The 20,297-nt window shown below is 39.6% G+C and overlaps 1 protein-coding gene across 1 annotated transcript; it reads right to left on the reverse strand.

Annotated features, from left to right (window-relative positions):
- Positions 1-88: 88 nt before the first annotated feature.
- Positions 89-19,623, reverse strand: LOC134752649 (uncharacterized). The gene is made up of 9 exons (XM_063688319.1): positions 19,493-19,623; positions 19,162-19,334; positions 14,964-15,111; positions 13,353-13,552; positions 11,287-11,370; positions 9,818-10,307; positions 7,499-7,629; positions 2,254-2,424; positions 89-955 (listed from the first exon to the last, which is right to left on the reverse strand). The coding sequence occupies exons 2-9, from the start codon at positions 19,213-19,215 to the stop codon at positions 896-898; spliced, it is 1,338 nt and encodes a 445-aa protein (XP_063544389.1). The 5' UTR covers positions 19,216-19,334; positions 19,493-19,623; the 3' UTR covers positions 89-895.
- Positions 19,624-20,297: the final 674 nt, after the last annotated feature.

Consider the following 20,297-nt stretch of genomic DNA (forward strand, 5'->3'; position numbering starts at 1 on the left):
AATACGCTTTTAAAATAAATATATTAAATAATACTTGTCAACGGTATTTTTATGCCTTCAAAATAGGGCAAGATCAAAAACCAGTATCTCAAAAATAACTTCTTTATTTTCCTTATAATAGAAACAAAACTGTTCATATGTGGCGTTCCATGCCTAAAGGGTCCTTATGCTACATGTTCATAAGGACCTTTCTCTGATGGAAAGCCACATATTTGCAAAATTTCAAAATTACTTTTCGAAATAACAAAATTTCGTACTAAAGCAACTTTTACATCGACAGCGAGGCTTCTGAAGTTTTCGACCGTGTCAATAGGGAATATTATGTGAAACTTTACATAGGGGGCGCCACTAGCACAAACAGTAAACAAACCGCCTTGATGCATCAATGTCATATTTATTCTTCCTAACAAATAATCTAAGAAAACTTGTCAAAAAACTGTTTACTTACGACATAAGTAAGTTACTCTATGGTTTACGATTTGTGCTAGTGCTGCACTCTGGCGACAGAACTTTGCAGTAATACTCCCTATTTGTATGGCGACCCGACCAAGGTGACATCGACCTTGGACCGTCGGAAGCAACCCTTTAAACTAGAGAATAAATAAAATATAACCTATACCTACCTAGTTTTTGGTTATTTTTTTTGTGTAATTATTTTTCTTTTTAGGTAGGTACAAAAGATATTCGGTATTCGGCCGAATAGAAGGCAACATACGGCCGAATACCGACTAGTTGCTGAATATTCGTAGCATCTCAAGTTTAAACGCCAGGCCGTGTGGCGTCATTATGAACCTTATCTGAATGCACGAAGGTTGATATTGCGCTGCAGCCGCGCGCGTCACTTGCCGTCTTTGGCGTAAGCGTCACAAATAAGAAGATAAGTTGTGATCTGAATTCAGTATTGACGTTCGACGCTGGAATAACCGTCGGTATTAAAACGTACGTCGACGACGTCCTGAAAAACAAATTAGTTATAATAAAATTTATATGCTAAAACTAACCTCACTCAGATCCTTTTTCTTTCGTAATAATGGAAAATATGTAAAGAAGTAAACTCAAATTTCCCTTTTGCATACTCTAGCATTTAAAATAAATACAGATTTAAAATAAATACAGATTTAAAATAAATATAGATGTAGCTTCGTTTAGTTTCTTAAAACATACGGAAAAGAGAAAAAGTGAGGTTAGATTATTGGAATTGAATTATAAATCAGAGTTTAGGCAGGGTCACTACCACGCCAGACCGGTCGTCAAATAAATATTATTTTTCTATAGAAATAAATAATAAATAAATAAATATTATAGAGACATTCTTACACAAATTGACTAAAGTCCCACGGTAAGCTCAAGAAGGCTTGTGTTATGGGTACTTAGACAACGATATATATAATACTTATACAAATACGTAAATACATAGAAAACATCCATGACTCGGGAACAAATATCTGTGTTCATCACACAAATAAATGCCCTTACCGGGATTCGAACCCAGGACCATCGGCTTCACAGGCAGGGTCACTACCCACTAGGCCAGACCGGTCGTCAAAAGAAATATTTATTTTATTTATTTAACCTTTATTGTACAAAATAAAAACTTAATGTACAAAAAGCAAATATTTTCTACTAGGGGCTTCGCACGGGTAGTTCAAAAAATTCATACAAAACCTTCACAAATTATATATATAAGCCTTCCTCTTGAATCACTCTATCTATTAAAACCGCATCAAAATCCGTTGCCCAATTTTAAAGATCTAAGCATACATAGGGACAGACATACGTATAGAGCGGAAAGCGACTTTTTTTATACTATTTAGTGATAATGTAAAAAATATATTTTTTATAAATATTTATGGACGAAAAATGGGGACTAGACTTTTGTACGGAGAACCGGACGTCCCCTTTTTTCTTAAACAGTTTAAATAGGGAATATTATTCGAAACTCTGCGTAGGGGGCGTCACTACCAAGGTCTATCGCGAAACGTAAAAATCGAAGTTTCGCTATTTAACATCTCTGTCACTCTCGCATATTCGAGCGCTAAAGAGGCAGACAGCGAAATTTCGGATTCGCGTTTCCCGGTAGGTCCTCTGTAAACAAACCGCCTTGGTGCATCAATGTCATATTTTATTATCTCTGAAAACTCGTCAAAAACCTGTTAAAGGTACAGTATGTATAAGTTACTATATGGTTTACTAAAGGGGCTAGTGCTGCACTCTGGTGGCAGAACATTGCAGTAATACCCCCTATTAAATTACCTTGAAATCTTCCGCGTCCCCATAAAAGTCCCATCTGCTCATGGTGATGGGGAGCGGTATGCGCAGGAAGGTCTCGTCGGCGAACTTGGAGCTCCGCCGCATGTCGCGGCGCGCCACCGCGATGCGGCGCACGGCCGACACCAGCAGCGGGCAGTCCGACAGGTCCAGCGACTGGAACGAGTTATTCATTTATTGTTATTATTATTTACTAGCTTTTGCCCGCGACTTCGTCTGCGTGGAATTAGTAATCTTAATTCTTAAACAAATCTCCTTTTTAATCCATCCTTTTTTCACCCCCAAATTGGTCCACACTATACATTTCCACCCCAGTTTTTACACCCTTAAGGGATGATTTCGGGGATAAAAGTTATTCTATATCCTTTCCCACAGCTCAAACTATCCCCATACCAAGTTTCATCTAAATCGGTTCAGCGGTTATTGATTCCCCATACAAATTTCCACCCCCTTTTCACCCCCTTAAGGGGTGAATTCTGGGATAAAAAGTATCCTATGTCCTTCCCCGGGACTCAAACTATCTGTATACCAAATTTCAACTAAATCGGTTCAGCGGTTTAAGCGTGAAGAGGTAACACACAGACAGACAGACTTTCGCATTTATAATATTAGTATGGATTTATAGATTCAAGTTATAAGTTATAACATTACAGCTTACGCCAAAGCGTTACATGGATTCATGACTTAAAACTACTTATTAACTAATTAAAAACTAACTTACATCTAAGAATATCTGTCTTGCATCCTTTCAAGGACTCCCTTCCACTCAAATATCAGCCTCCCTATCCCTGTCGCAAACAAATCACTCTCAGGTAGTGCCGTAAGGAGTTGGCGAGCGCAGTTGCGCTTAGTTGAGCACAACAATAGTTTAGTATAGTTTTATTTATTTATTTCGCAATACAATGTTCGTTGTTAATGTAAGAGGATACAATTAAGCAATTACTTGTCCTATAGCGATCGTCAGATACAAAGTAAATGATAGATATGTATCAAAATATTCAAATTACAAATCATAGAAATATTTTAATAGAAATAGAAATATTAGAAAATAGAAATATTTTGAATTTTCGCTTGTGCGGCGCACAGCCGCCAGGGGGCGTGTTTTCCATTAAACATGGCGGCCCGCCGCACGCGCACGCGCGGTTGTCAGAGAGCGTCCCATTCGAGGTAGCTTGCCGCCCGAGGGGATAACTAGTTATTATTTAGAACATGACGAACAATAGGAGATACTCATACTTAGTTAATAATCCCGTATTTTGTTTTTGACATGAATGCGTATAATTTAATTTAAAATTTGTAAGACATTTTTTATTTATTTGTATCTATTAATTTATTAAATAATGTTATGTAAATATCTAGTCAATGACGATCATAATATAAATTCATGTAGATTAGTCTAGCATAATTTATAATGTAATTTCATATTATGAGAATAAATATCTAATCTAATCTAATCATACAATGTCAAAATTAATAAATAATAAAAAATAAAAACAACAACAGTTGGTACAATTAGCCTCATGCATGAAGTTTATATTTGAACGAAATATGTTTTATTCGGATGTTTGTTACCGTTATATCATGTTACAAATGCATTTCCGTTTTTAAATTACCATTTAATTACTTAAAATTATAAATAAAAAGTACAAAAATTTGCCCGCGAAAAGATAGTGAGCGAAACGCTCGAAACGCCACGTGACGTCACGCGTTCGACAGATTAGTGTCATTAGTAGCAAACGTCAGTTGGGCCGCCCAACGTGTGACGTCATCACGCTCTGTCGAATTAGCGCCAAAAATTATGAGCGTTTCAACCGCTCAAAAATTTTCAACATTTTAAATATTTTTTAATTAAATAATATTAAGGTTTACAAAAGTATTTTTATCATTTCCGGTGTTCCAATGATATAAATTATGAATCCAAAAATAAAAATAAATTCATGCATGGAGCTAATTGGCAGAAACGGCTTTGGGCAGAGTAGCATGGCGGTCTTTGGTGTCGGAGGCCAAGCAACTTCGCGCCACAGCAGTAAGTAAGTAAGTACAACAATTGGTGATTTGACTATAAATGGGTTATTCCCACTAGTTACCACCAACTATTTACTAATTAATAATTATACTACCCTCCGACCGTCCTAGTCTGGGACCGGTCTGAAAACCAGCGCCGGGCATCTCGGCCCGGCACACGCTGAGACTGGAAACCCTTTGCCCAATTGATTGTACTTATAAATTAATAATTGTTTCCTTATTCTTGTTTTAAATAAATAAATAAAAAGTCATTTATTGTTTGTATGTATTTATTAAAAATGGATGGATGGATACCGATGTTGCCACCGACAAAGAGAGGTAGAGACAGATGGAGGAGGCTTATACCCTTGGGGGCCACTAATGTGGGATAAAGCTAAATAATAATAAAAAAATATTGTTTTATGTTATTTTATTTTATTTTCTTTTGTACTTCTGGATAATGTGGCAATAAACAATTCTTATTCTTGTTACCAGTGGTAACTACTGGGAAAAATAATTCCCAGTAGTTAATACCACTGGTAACAACTTGGTTGTAACTATTGGAAATAACCCCTATGAATTCTCATGATTAACTCAAAATCAAATTCTGATTTATTAGGAGTGGCCAATTACTATGTAGTGGCCAATAACTATAGCAGTCACCATACACCCTTTAAGACCTAAAAGTTCTGGATCAGAAAGAAACACAAAAAGATTATGTCATAGTGCGGTAATTTTTGCCATAAAATGTCTAAGGCCCACTTCTACCATCCCACTAACCCCGGGGTTAAGCGGTTAAACCGTTAACCCAGTGTCAAATGTCAAATTATACTGGTAACCATGGTAACTCCAGGTTTAACCGGTCAACCCCGGGTTAGTGGAATGGTGCAAATGGGCCTAAGCTCGTAAGGTATAAATCTTTACCGATACTCAATGAAACTACAAAATCGCCAATCAACTAAATCTAATCATAAATAAATTATTTAATTAAAAAACCTGAATATTCAGCCCATCTCTTATAATTACCAGTAGTTTGGGGCACGCGTACACACAGGCGGCCACGTCGTCGTCGGTGAGCAGACTCTCGGCCAGGTTGAGCTCCAGCCGAGCGGCACAGCATGTCTGTCAATAATTACCAGTAGTTTGGGGCACGCGTACACACAGGCGGCCACGTCGTCGTCGGTGAGCAGACTCTCGGCCAGGTTGAGCTCCAGCCGAGCGGCACAGCATGTCTGTCAATAATTACCAGTAGTTTGGGGCACGCGTACACACAGGCGGCCACGTCGTCGTCGGTGAGCAGACTCTCGGCCAGGTTGAGCTCCAGCCGAGCGGCACAGCATGTCTGTCAATAATTACCAGTAGTTTGGGGCACGCGTACACACAGGCGGCCACGTCGTCGTCGGTGAGCAGACTCTCGGCCAGGTTGAGCTCCAGCCGAGCGGCACAGCATGTCTGTCAATAATTACCAGTAGTTTGGGGCACGCGTACACACAGGCGGCCACGTCGTCGTCGGTGAGCAGACTCTCGGCCAGGTTGAGCTCCAGCCGAGCGGCACAGCATGTCTGTCAATAATTACCAGTAGTTTGGGGCACGCGTACACACAGGCGGCCACGTCGTCGTCGGTGAGCAGACTCTCGGCCAGGTTGAGCTCCAGCCGAGCGGCACAGCATGTCTGTCAATAATTACCAGTAGTTTGGGGCACGCGTACACACAGGCGGCCACGTCGTCGTCGGTGAGCAGACTCTCGGCCAGGTTGAGCTCCAGCCGAGCGGCACAGCATGTCTGTCAATAATTACCAGTAGTTTGGGGCACGCGTACACACAGGCGGCCACGTCGTCGTCGGTGAGCAGACTCTCGGCCAGGTTGAGCTCCAGCCGAGCGGCACAGCATGTCTGTCAATAATTACCAGTAGTTTGGGGCACGCGTACACACAGGCGGCCACGTCGTCGTCGGTGAGCAGACTCTCGGCCAGGTTGAGCTCCAGCCGAGCGGCACAGCATGTCTGTCAATAATTACCAGTAGTTTGGGGCACGCGTACACACAGGCGGCCACGTCGTCGTCGGTGAGCAGACTCTCGGCCAGGTTGAGCTCCAGCCGAGCGGCACAGCATGTCTGTCAATAATTACCAGTAGTTTGGGGCACGCGTACACACAGGCGGCCACGTCGTCGTCGGTGAGCAGACTCTCGGCCAGGTTGAGCTCCAGCCGAGCGGCACAGCATGTCTGTCAATAATTACCAGTAGTTTGGGGCACGCGTACACACAGGCGGCCACGTCGTCGTCGGTGAGCAGACTCTCGGCCAGGTTGAGCTCCAGCCGAGCGGCACAGCATGTCTGTCAATAATTACCAGTAGTTTGGGGCACGCGTACACACAGGCGGCCACGTCGTCGTCGGTGAGCAGACTCTCGGCCAGGTTGAGCTCCAGCCGAGCGGCACAGCATGTCTGTCAATAATTACCAGTAGTTTGGGGCACGCGTACACACAGGCGGCCACGTCGTCGTCGGTGAGCAGACTCTCGGCCAGGTTGAGCTCCAGCCGAGCGGCACAGCATGTCTGTCAATAATTACCAGTAGTTTGGGGCACGCGTACACACAGGCGGCCACGTCGTCGTCGGTGAGCAGACTCTCGGCCAGGTTGAGCTCCAGCCGAGCGGCACAGCATGTCTGTCAATAATTACCAGTAGTTTGGGGCACGCGTACACACAGGCGGCCACGTCGTCGTCGGTGAGCAGACTCTCGGCCAGGTTGAGCTCCAGCCGAGCGGCACAGCATGTCTGTCAATAATTACCAGTAGTTTGGGGCACGCGTACACACAGGCGGCCACGTCGTCGTCGGTGAGCAGACTCTCGGCCAGGTTGAGCTCCAGCCGAGCGGCACAGCATGTCTGTCAATAATTACCAGTAGTTTGGGGCACGCGTATACACAGGCGGCCACGTCGTCGTCGGTGAGCAGACTCTCGGCCAGGTTGAGCTCCAGCCGAGCGGCACAGCATGTCTGTCAATAATTACCAGTAGTTTGGGGCACGCGTACACACAGGCGGCCACGTCGTCGTCGGTGAGCAGACTCTCGGCCAGGTTGAGCTCCAGCCGAGCGGCACAGCATGTCTGTCAATAATTACCAGTAGTTTGGGGCACGCGTACACACAGGCGGCCACGTCGTCGTCGGTGAGCAGACTCTCGGCCAGGTTGAGCTCCAGCCGAGCGGCACAGCATGTCTGTCAATAATTACCAGTAGTTTGGGGCACGCGTACACACAGGCGGCCACGTCGTCGTCGGTGAGCAGACTCTCGGCCAGGTTGAGCTCCAGCAGGCGCGGCCCGACATGGCGGCACAGCGCGTCCAGACCGCGCCGCGTTATATCTGACAATCATTTAATTAATATTAGGTTTACCGCAAGACTCGTTAGTAAAAAGTCCTTATAGACCGCGAGCCAGGCGCAAATTTCGTCAGTCATCGCCCCCCGGGCGAAAACTCGTATAGCGGTTAACGGCTATGTATGATGAACCTTCGTGAACGTCAGCTGCCGCTCCGTTGGTGGGTTGAGGAATGGCAGCCACCGAAACGCGTAACACGGTCTTTCCACCGCGATACAACCGGCTGACGATTTGTTTTATTAACAATAGCATCCAAACTATCATCTGACAAAGTATCAAACGGGCGGCGATGACGCCGATGACTGAAAAGATATTTTTTTTACATGTTCATGTGACCAGCGGACGGTCTTTCCACAGCGATACAATCGGCTGACGATTTTGTTTATTCACAACGGCATCTAAACTATCATCTGACAAAGTATCAAGCGGGAGGCGATGACTAAATTTTTTTTGTACATCCTGTAAGTTTGTCTATCTGACCTGGCTATAGTTTTCCACTCATCTACTGGAAGGTTAGCTGGAAGAGATCCCTTATAGGGATAAGTTCGCCTTTGTACTTCCATTACTATAATTTATTTTTGTAAACCTGTGTTGTGTACAATAAAGTGATTATTACTACTACTACTACTACTAATTTTTTTTTATAGAATTTATTTGCTGCCATTCCTCAACCCACCAACGGAGCGGAAGCTGACATTTACGAGGGTTTATCATACATAGCCTTTAACCACTATACGAGTTTAGGCCCGGGAGGCGATTGGTCATGATGACTTTAAATTTTAACTGTCGTGAGTCATACTAACACTAACGCAACGTACTACGTAGGCGAAAGACACGCGAACGCGAAGCGAAGCGATGCGGCGCGGGGTGAATCAATCCTTTGATACCTATAGAAATGTCCTACGTGGGCGATCTCGTTGCGAACGCGAACGCCGTGGGTCTGCCGCGCTGCTTCGCTTCGCGTTCGCAAGTTATTTGCTTACTTAAGAGTTGTAAGACGCAGCGTAAGCTAATTATAAGGTTTAACTCACGCACGCGGCACACAGCTATCGTGAACGGCTACTCAGGCACTGTTAGTGGTTGAAAATGAAGACCAAGCCTCTCCGAAACATGTCGCGCGAGTGACTAAAAATATGTGAGGTAAATTGTGTCGTTTTCAATCAAAAGGTACCACATTGTCGCTTGCCATAAGAACGCTCTGACATATTATTCGTACAAAGATACAATCCACTTTCATCCTTATGTTAAGTGACAATGTGGTACCTTTTGATTGAAAACGTCACAATTATCGCCTCTATCTCTATGAACAAGATATTGCAAGTCAAATAATATACATATAAACAACCAAAACTGCCTGGATCTGGAGGAGAGGAGGCCCCTCTGCTCTCTACAAAATATTTTTTATTACTCTTTTTTTAGGGTTCCGTACCCAAAGGGTAAAAACGGGACCCTATTACTCAGACTCCACTGTCCGTCTGTCTGTCTGTCACCAGGCTGTATCTCATGAGCCGTGATAGCTAGACAGTTGAAATTTTTACAGATGATGTATTTCTGTTGCCGCTATAACAACAAATACTAAAAAGTACGGAACCCTCGGTGGGCGAGTCCGACTCGCACTCCGGTTTTTACATTTATTTTTTATACTGAAAAGAACCATATAAGCGTTTCTCTTTTTTGCCATTTTTTTGTGACCCAAAAAATGGCAAAAAGTGTCCCAAAATTTCCATACATTTTTCAAACTTTTCTTTTTGTTACCGCCATACAAACTATACGGGGAAATGGTAACACAACAGGAAAAAAACCTTGGGACATTTTTTTATCCCATTAGGATCGAAAGAGCTAGTGATTCTGAGTAGAAATAAAGGGTCAGCCGCATTCGAGGGAAGCCAGTGGGTCAGCCGCATTCGAGGGAAGCCAGTGGGTCAGCCGCATTCGAGGGAAGCCAGTGGGTCAGCCGCATTCGAGGGAAGCCAGTGCTGTCAAACTGATTTAACTTGGCAGATATAATTAATACCAATTTATTTGTTGTAACTTCTTAAAATGCAAGCGAAGCAAGCAATACATTAACTTCAAATAATACAAAATTTATGAAAAAATACAAAATTTATGATTGGCATTTTTTTAAGTAACGCTCATATAATTTAGATGCAAATAGTATACCTATAGCTACTCACGATTGCATATCAAGTCCACTGCCATTAACTCCTTACAGCTGTTCACCAAAGCCTCAAGATGGTTGTCCCACACTTGAAAGTTCGCATTCACGCGACCCAACTTCTTGAGACGACAAATTGACTCGAAAAACACATTGCTCTCAGTATACCGGCGCTCCTCGTCAGCCCTTCTCAGCATATCGTAGATTTCTATGTCTAACTCCCTCAAATTAGGCATATGCTCAAATAGCAAGTGTAGCTTATCCCTAATTTCTATTTTGCTACGATTCCGTTTCCATAACTCCAACACCATTAGGTTACTTAAACGGTCCGCGACAGACAACAGAAATGGGAATCTCAAGGCTCTACAATGTTTTAGTGCGAGACTCTTCATATTATTAACAGATTTCAAATTGTTAAGAAATCGGCCCGTAACTCGCTTATTATATGTAATTCGTAATTCCTCTAATCTGTTTGTTAAAAATTGACTGACGCAATCGTCTGTCACCTCCTGAAACAAATGGATTGCGAAACTGAAAACCAGAATGTGTTTAAGGATTTGCCACACTAGATGCGTTCTGCGGGCAGTGTACAGGTCAAACTTCAACTTCAAAGCTTAGTATAAACAGGGCAAAGTATGTTATCTTCATACAATGGTCTCGCCGGAAGACCAGCGCTGACTTTAAGGTTAGCATTATGCTGAGGCGGGACCATTTCGTGGTAAACTAGGTATATACTTTTTTGTTTTAAATATACTTTTTAGGGTTCCGTACCTAAAGGGTAAAAACGGGACCCTATTACTAAGACTCCGCTGTCCGTCTGTCACCAGGCTGTATCTCATGAACCGTGATAGCTAGACGGTTGAAATTTTCACAGATGGTGTATTTCTGTTGCCGCTATAACAACAAATACTAAAAACAGAATAAAATGAATATTTAAGGGGGGCTCCCATACAACAAACGTGGTTAGGTTAGGTTATTAGGTTTGTTTTATGGCAATCCTGAAAAGTTACGCGTTTCTGAGAAAAACCAAATTATGACTAACGAAAATGTGGACAAACAATACATTATGACTTAAAACTATATGGGAAACAATAGAGACCCGTCACAGATATGAATAAATATGACAAATAAATCAAATCTAATTTTAAGCCTATATATATTGTGTAATTTTGTTTCTTTTGTATATCTTGTAGTGTTCATTAGCCATAATTTATTTTTATGATAAACCTATGCTTGTGCTTATGTTCTTTAGAAGTGTTAAATGTCGTTATTGTTAAGTTTAAGTATATAGTGTATGTCTGTGTATTTAGTTCCGATCACAATGCTATCCTAAAACTACTGTCGGACCTCCTAGTGGGAATTGTCTTAGGATGTAGGCTATATGTACTGTTTTAACTTTGCCTGTAAAACTTATTGGCCTGTATCTGTTTTTTTCCCCAATAAAGAAAAAAAAAATGAATAAAAAAAAAATCGCAAATCGGTACTTACATCGCAGCAGTCGAATACGAGCCATGTTAGTTTCTGGAAGTGGAGCGCGTCTGTCGGCGACAGTTTCTTTTTTAACCTACTCAGCTGAAAATAAATTGACGATTTTAAATAAAAATGCTCATACAAGCTTTTATAGCACTGTACTTTTCTTACATGCAACCATAGAGAAATATGGGGCATTTTCTATGAAAAGGGACCTTATTGTCGATGGCGCTTACCACGCTCATAGAGTAACTTATACTAGAGCGGTACTGTCATAGTAAATTTTGTAACCCCAGTAAATTCACTGCCATCTGTTGACACACTTTAAAACTAAAAATGAAGATTTATAAAAATACGATAGAATGTATTTAAATATAGATAAATGATTTTTTTTATTTGCATTAATTATTTTTATGATTTTGACCCATGTTCTTTCACTGATATGCGTTAAAATTGTTAAATAACAAACGAAACCGTCAACGCCATCTATACGACTGTAGGCCAAAACTAGTAGCGCCCTCTGAACGAGAATCAAATTTTCTTGATTTTCGAGGCACGTTTTTTCCTTAGACTGTATCCATCTATTACGGAGTTATATCTATCTTTGCCACGCTTACGCCGCACAGCGTCGCGCGGCATTGTATTTATATCGGAGCATCGTTAATAATGGCGTAAGCGCCATCGACAATAAGGTCCCTTTTTATAGAAAATACCACATACCTATAAGGAAAGAGTGCAATTCCATACATCAGTTTTCTTGGCAAAACGCGAGTTATTTCGTAGTCGACATCAAGTCGAGTAGTAGATTTATCAGTACCGCTACTTGACACCAGATGTCACGAGTGTCGCGACTGACGAAAAATGGATTGTTAAAACAATTTACAACTAATATTACAATTTACAAGCAGGAGTTGAAAATTGTTGAGCATTAGACTTTCGTTCGTCGCGACATCTATTGTCAACTAGCAGTAATGATAAATTCGCTACTTGACGCTAGCAAAGATAGAAATAACTCCGTAATAGATGGATACAGTCTAAGGATGAAACATAGTGCCTCGAAAGTCACGAAAATTTGATTCTCGATCAGATGGCGCCACTACCTTTGGCCTACTCTCGTATAGAGGGCGTTGACGGTTTCGTTTGTTATTTAACAATTTTAACGCATATCAGTGAAAGAACATGGGTCAAAATCATATAAAAATAATTAATGCAAACAAAAAAAATCAATTATCCATATTTAAATACATTTATACGTATTTTTATAAATCTTCATTTTTAGTTTTTAAGTGTGTCAATAGATGGCAGTGAATTTACAGTGGTTACAAAATTTACTATGACGTACCGCACTATAATATTATATCCTCTTTTACGCTAGTATCGACTATAAAATAACTCGCGTTTTCGTAAGAAAACTGATGTATGGAGTTAGCACTCTTTCCTTACTTATATTTCTCTATGCAGGCAACTAATACTTATCGAGACAATTCTAACGAACCCAAACACAATTAGCCTCATGCATGAAGTTTATATTTGAACGAAATATGTTTTATTCGGATGTTTGTTACCGTTATATCATGATACAAATGCATTTCCGTTTTTAAATTACTATTTAATTACTTAAAATTATAAATAAAAAGTACAAATATTTGCCCGCGAAAAGCTAGTGAGCGAAACGCTCGAAACGCCACGTGACGTCACGCGTTCGACAGATTAGTGTCATTAGTAGCAAACGTCAGTTGGGCCGCCCAACGTGTGACGTCATCACGCTCTGTCGAATTCGCGCCAAAAATTATGAGCGTTTCAACCGCTCAAAAATTTTCAACATTTTAAATATTTTTTAATAAAATAATATTAAGGTTTACAAAAGTATTTTTATCATTTCCGGTGTTCCAACAATATAAATTATGAATCCAAAAATAAAAATAAATTCATGCATGGAGCTAATTAGGTTTAGTTGTTTTATCACAGAGTTGCTTGAAAGTAAAGTAGTGCGATAAAAGCTTGTATCCAAAATTAAATTTTTGCCAAAAAACTTATTTATACTGTACATATATTACTCCGTAGACACACTTGTCTCAACTTACCTTAAGGCCTACTAGATTCGGGCAGTTGTCCCTAAGGGTCTCCACGACATCCTTGTAATGTTTACAATCCATGTCAAAGTCCTGAACAGAGCAGCCACATTTCCTCACCCAACGTTTGAACGAACACCAGGCTTCACTTGATTGTCTTAATATTAGGGTATTTTCGTCAATTTTCATACTGTGAATAATGATTGGACGATCTGTAACAATCACAAATAAAAAGGTACAGGTAAAATAATGGGTGCATACTACCAGTGTTGGAGCCACTTTGGCCAGGACCCCATGGCAAAAGGAAGGCGGGAAAACCCATAACAAGGTGGTCCAAGGATATTATAGCCACAGCCGGAGACAATTGGCTAATCAAGGCAAAAGACCGAGAAAGGTGGAAAGATATGGAGGAGGCCTATACCCAACAGGGGTCCTTAAATAGTAAAAATGGAAAACAATAATATTAGAAAACTTTTTTTATCATGTAAAACTATTTAAGGAAAAATAAAGGCTTAAATAAATAAATAAATAACTGCCAGTGTTGGCCGAAACGCCAAGCATGCATGAATATTTCTCTGATATGTGCAACTCAATTTCTTAGTTTTTTAAGTCTAAATTTAAGATTTATCTGTAAAAAATGTACTATGCTATCTGTTAACTGCCATTTCATGTGATGTTGAATAAAAATGTTCTATTCTATTCTAAACGTTAATGCAATTAACCATTAACCTGTACAAATTGAACCGTAAACTGTAACCGTCCGCTACGGACGTAGTATAAAGTACTGTGACTACACTAAAAAACAGAAATCAAAATATTTAATAAAGCTAATTTACTTTATTTTCAAAGCTGTGTACAGTCAAGTGTAAAAATATGGGTGCACTCATCATACTCAAAAATATGTCTCATGTACTTTATACTGCTTGTAAATAGTTAATACATATAGTTTGTCAAAGGACTGTCTCATTTCAAACATAGACGGAGAGAATCATACCATCTTTGTCTTACACTAGTACTAGCGCCCAAAAGAAAGGGATGAATATGATTTTCCTGGTTGTTACTGACTGACAAATTGGTTTGACCAACTATATATTTTTAATTTTTTTTTTCATTTTTCATTTTTTTTTTCTTATGCCAGCGAATTAAGAATGATGGGACATATTTTTGAGTAAGTTGTATGTAGTGTTGGCCGAACGTTAATTGCAATTAACCATTAACCAGTACAAAGTAACGGATGGTTACAGTTTACGGTTCAATTTGTACTGGTTAATGGTTAATTGCATTAACGTTTGAGCCAACACTGCATACAATAGCATTGTTGCTTATGCAGGGAGTGGGCGCACGCATTCGTGTGCCATTTTAGGTAAAATCCGTCTGCGCCATTTAGCGTTTTTCGTTATTAAAAAAAGTCATTTATTATCGCAGTAAAAAAAACAGTAGTAGGTACAATAAGCTTAGATTACAGTAGTATTATACAAGTACATATACAAGTAGGAACTAACTATATATATTTTTCGTTAACCCACACGCTCCATGCAACCACAATAGCTAGCGGACGCACTAAAGAGATTTAAATAAGATTCAATCGATTTGTCAAACCATCAGATAGAAATAGGTCCTTACGTGATATGTGATCAAGCATCAATTTTTGCCAATCTTTGCATGTCAGCTCTGTCTGCAGGATCTCCTTAACTGATAAATAGTCTAAAATGAGACGCCAGCAGTCCGCATTTAGGGAGTTTATTATTGCACTATTGCTTAGTTCTTCTACCTGTTGAAATAGAGATAGAAGTCTTTATTTGTGACAATATACAATGATCCTTATCATACACAGACGAGAGGGTAGAATTAGAAATGTGCCTGGACCCCTAAAACTGTGAGTTATATTAGACCCTGTCAGTGAGATTACGGTAGGCACTGAGGTTACAGCTAAAAATTTTCAGTTAAATATTATACACACATATGCAGCATATATATGCGTTATTATGCAGTGCGTCAGGTATGTTCGCCGATGCCCGTACGGATGACTTTTACGCTATTATACGTAAGAGCGGCATCCCTATTGCATAGATTGCAGGGTAGCACCAACGGTCTCCTAAACGCATTTGTCGTCAGAGTGGACTGCCCACTGATGAGGCGTTGGAACCAATTACATGAGCCCAGCGCATCATCGAAATAATTAGTTTTAATTAGTTTTTTTAGGTATTTATTGTTTTTCTACATAGTGTACAGACTAACATAGATATAGGTAGCATATTATAATTTTTGTGCTAACACTATATGGGTTCTGTTCTGTGCCTGAAATAAATATTTTCAATTTCAATTTCAATTTCAATTATTTCCCAACTAACTTCTTGCAAAATGCTTCATTGGTAAAGTAATCTGAGCTAATTATTTTTGTCCTGTGACCTGTGACAACCAAAACTCAGTAATTACTACCACAAGTTCAGAGCCATAGTGAACTGTACTAGCAGCAAAACAAGTAAGTAAGTAAATATTCTTTATTGCACCAAAATTATACATTTTACATACATGTAAAACTACAAAGAAATTTTTAAAGAAAAATAGAACCAGGAACAAGCTTCATATTTGTTTAATGATTTTTATTTATGCAATTATTGACTTTTTTTTTATTTTTAGCTTTAGTATACTTTTGTATGTAATTTTAGTTTTAAGTTTATCAAGAATAAAACATTTGAATTTGAATCTGATATCACCTGATGATATGTGCGGTTAGGTGAGTATACTAAATAAATAGTATGGCACTGGATTATTTATAATATTTAAAAGAAAAATTTTATTGAAAGAAAAAAATTGCCAATACATTAATAAACCAGTGTATTCTTTTGGCAGAGAAAACTAAACATCACATTATATAAAATACAACTGAATTGTAAATAGTCATAGTCACACTACTATACATAAATTATAATTTATAATGATTATTAGGTAAGCATTAAAGAAATACAAAAGAAAAAAAAAATTAGAAACTAAAATCCGTTCTGAGCCATGCCGGGTCCAAAGGTCCCCCACACTAGCAGCGTTACCCCGCTGTATGGCGATGGAGACCTCTTGGACGAGCCATGAACTGAATTGAATATTACTTCCGCTCATAATAAATAAATAAAAAGCCTTTTATTTCTGGGATGAAACTTAATCTAAATTTTTCTAAATGTCTAATATCTAATGATCACTCCAGAACCCTCCTAAGAGGTATAGGCCTCTTCCAGAATCTGCCATTTTCTTCGGTCTTGGGCCTCCCATATCCAGTTGGCCCCCACTGTTTTAATTATGTCGTCCGACCATCGTGCCAATGGCCGTCTTCTCTTCCTCTTTCCGTCTGGACCTTTCCAGGCCGTTGTGTGAAAAGTCCACCTCTCGTCTTGGAGTCTGGCAACATGGCCAGCCCATCTCCATTTTTGTTTCTGGGCCTGGCTTAGTGCATCTATAAGCTTAGTTTTTTCTCGGATTATGGAATGTCTGATCTTGTAAATTTTTCTTATTTTAAGTATACTCCGTTCCATGCCCCTTTGGCATGAAACTATGGTCCTTTTGGCCTTTGAAGTGAATTTCCATGTTTGGCATGCATAGATCATTGTTGGGAGTATGCACATATCCATTACCTTCTTCTTAAGCTTGATAGGTAGGTCGCTTTTTAGGGTTTCTTTTAGACTCCAGTACTTATTCCAGGTGTTTTTAGTTCTTCTCTCAATTTCCTGTTCGTTTGCATTTGGGTTGAAGCTTACTTGTTTTCCCAGGTATATGTATTGGTCGACATACTCTATATTTTCATTTTTTATAGTTATCTGATTTTTGTTGCTATTTGACATAACTTTAGTTTTGCTATAATTCATTTCAAGTCCAACTTTTTTGCTCTCTATGTTCAATGTGTTCATCATATATTCTAAGTCTTTACTACTTCTTGCAAACAGGGCCAGATCATCCGCAAATCTTAGATGTGTCAGGTTTTTTCCTCCAATATTTATGCCAAGTGATTTCCAATCTAGCTGTCTGAAAACTGATTCTAGCACGGCTATAAAAATTTTTGGGGATAGTGGGTCTCCCTGCCTTACCCCTCTCTTAATGGGAAATGATGGGCCAATTTTGTCAAGTTGTATTTTGCTGGTACTATTCATGTAAATCTTTTTAATTACTGCTATGTAGGTGTTGTGAACTTGTTGGTTTTCTAGTGTTTCCCAAATGGCTGAATGTAGTATGGTGTCAAAAGCCTTCTTGTAATCAATATAGGCTATATAAAGTGGTGTGTTGAATTCTTGGTGTTTTTCTATGATTTGTTCCAACGAGTGTATGTGGTCTACTGTTGAAAAACCCCGTCTGAAGCCCGCTTGTTCAAGTGGTTGGTGTCTATCTAGGATGGTGCTTATTCTTTTTTCTATAACTGATGAAAAGAGTTTGTATAGGATGGGCATTAAACTTATCGGTCTATAATTGTTAACATCGTTAGGATTCCCTTTTTTGTAAAGCAGTATTATGTTTGATTCTGACCATTGACTTGGAATCTCTATAGTTTTCAATATAAGGTTAAATAGGAATGTCAGTGGAGTACACAGGAGAGACTCTGCGGCTTTTATGGCTTCGTTGCTCAGGTTGTCTGGGCCTGGGCTTTTGTCAAGTTTCAGAAGTTGGATGGCCTTTGATACTTCGTTCTTCGTGATATTTTCTAATTCATCTTGTTGTTGTATGTTGTTGTTTTGCAGAGTTGTATGATCTTGGCTTGTACTTATATTTGTGTTCTCATATTCTTTTGTGTTATATAAATCTTTGTAGAATGCTGTGGCTACGTCCAAGACTTCTTTGCGGTTATGAGCTGTTGTTTGCTGGTTTGCTAAACTTTTAATCCAGGTTTTGTGTGTTTGTAATTGTTTATAAGCCTTTTTTAAGCTGCTTGTTTGGGTGAGATGCTTTTCTAGTATTCTAAGTTTATAGTTCTTGTAGTCGTTTTTGATACATTTATTTGTTATTTTGTATAACGCCCTAAGCTCGTTTTTCATGGACCGTGATTTTGGTTTCGTTTTTTGTAATTGCTGTCTGCGGGACAACAGTGCTTTTGTTCGTTCTGACAGAGCCAGGTTTTCTTGAGATTCCTGACTTGGTCGTTCAATTTGTTGTATGCTGGAGTATATTGCGTTTGTTAGGCTATCATAGTACGTTCCTACTTCCTACTTCCGCTCATATTAGCAATTTATTGGCCCTAAGACTGACTGGTAGAGAATACTAGGCAACCGATCCTCCCGATACCGTTTAGCAAGGTACGTTCAATGCTGCTGGCACGTACAGGGAAACTACACACAGAACATTGGCTAAACCAGACTGGATGCAGACAGGCCAAACAAGCCATGCCTGGCATCAACGGAAAGCTCACAAGGGTGCTCCTTCAATTAGGAAAGACCCGACTGAGCATGGTAACCAGTGTCATAACAGGTCATGGACTATTTAACAAACATCTTTTTATAACAGGTGTCACAGACAGTCCCCTATGCAGAGGATGCATGGAGACAGAAGAAACAGCCTCTCACGTGGTGCTGGAGTGCAGCGGAGTGGCCCCATACAGGGCAAAACATCTCGGATCCCCGAGAGACCTCCCCGAGGTCCTACTCAACATCAAAGGTTTGATAGGTTTCCTCGAGGAGCTGGGCTGGCAGGACTAGCCCACCCCCATGTCACGCAAAATAGGCGCCAGTCGTCGAGTTGCGGAAAATCGCCCGAACTACAATACAATACAATACTAGGCAACCATGTGACATTAAGTATGCCTTTTAAGTTTTTTTTTATCTGTAGTGGAAACTATAACTTCACTTACTTGTTGAATTTGGATATCCATTTCCAGTTCTGAGTCAGTTTTCTGACGCTCCATGATTCACAAAATCTTCTATGCACTTACAAGCATGCTTATTTATGAAATGATCTAATGAAATGTCGTGAGGCACTTGGATTTACACATTTGTCATACACGGAGTAAATTTAGTTTTCTTCCTGTAAAAAAATATTATCATATTGAGATTATAAGTCCTACAGGCAGTTGCAAATGAAGAGCTTGTAAGTTATACGGTTTTTTTTAATAGTTTTCTACAAAGTTAGAACATCGAGTGCGTGTTGATTATTATAGTTAGTATTAAAATAAAGACAGATACCTAAATTATATAGAGCTACCCCAAGTTATATCTACAAATACATCAGCAAATTTCACAAACCCGTGTTATTTAAATGAGGTAAATGAGTTACTTAAAAACAGTAATCAGTTTTCAATAGAGTTCAAAATATTTATTATTTTGACACTGACAGTGACAGAAGACAGCGAGCCCATGTTCCATGTATGGTAGTTCCATGTTTAACATGTGTTCAACCATTGTTCAACATATAATATGTAACTGAGGGTGGCATTTGTTTAAAACTTAATCCATAAATAAATAAAGATTTAAAAAAAAGAAAGTAACATGTAACATTTATGTTATGGATGGTATAGAAATAATCGCAATCTTTTATGGCAGAATTGTTGTAAAAGTGACCGCGCTAAGCTTTAAATAATAGTTCCTAATCTCTCCGGTGGCGCTAGTTAGGCTCTGGGACATGAGTATAACATGAACCATATAAGGCAACAAATAACCCGACCAAATTACGTAGGTTGTTTTTGGTAGTATTTCGGTGTATGGTGGCGCCGCCTAATTACTGTTTTTTGATGGACACTTTTCATACATAGAGATTTGGCTCCTTTATACAGTCTCCATGATGGAGACCAACCTACGTAATTTGGTCGGGTTATTTGTTGCCTTATATGGTTCATGTTATATTCATGTCCCAGAGCCTAACTAGCGCCACCGGAGAGATTAGGAACTATTATTTAAAGCTTAACGCGGTCACTTTTACAACAATTCTGCCATAAGAGATTGCGATCCTTTCTTTACCATCCATAGTCTCCATGATTTATGTTCAAAAATA

Source organism: Cydia strobilella, chromosome 25 (assembly GCF_947568885.1).
Source record: "Cydia strobilella chromosome 25, ilCydStro3.1, whole genome shotgun sequence".
In the NCBI taxonomy this organism is placed as follows: domain Eukaryota; kingdom Metazoa; phylum Arthropoda; class Insecta; order Lepidoptera; family Tortricidae; genus Cydia; species Cydia strobilella.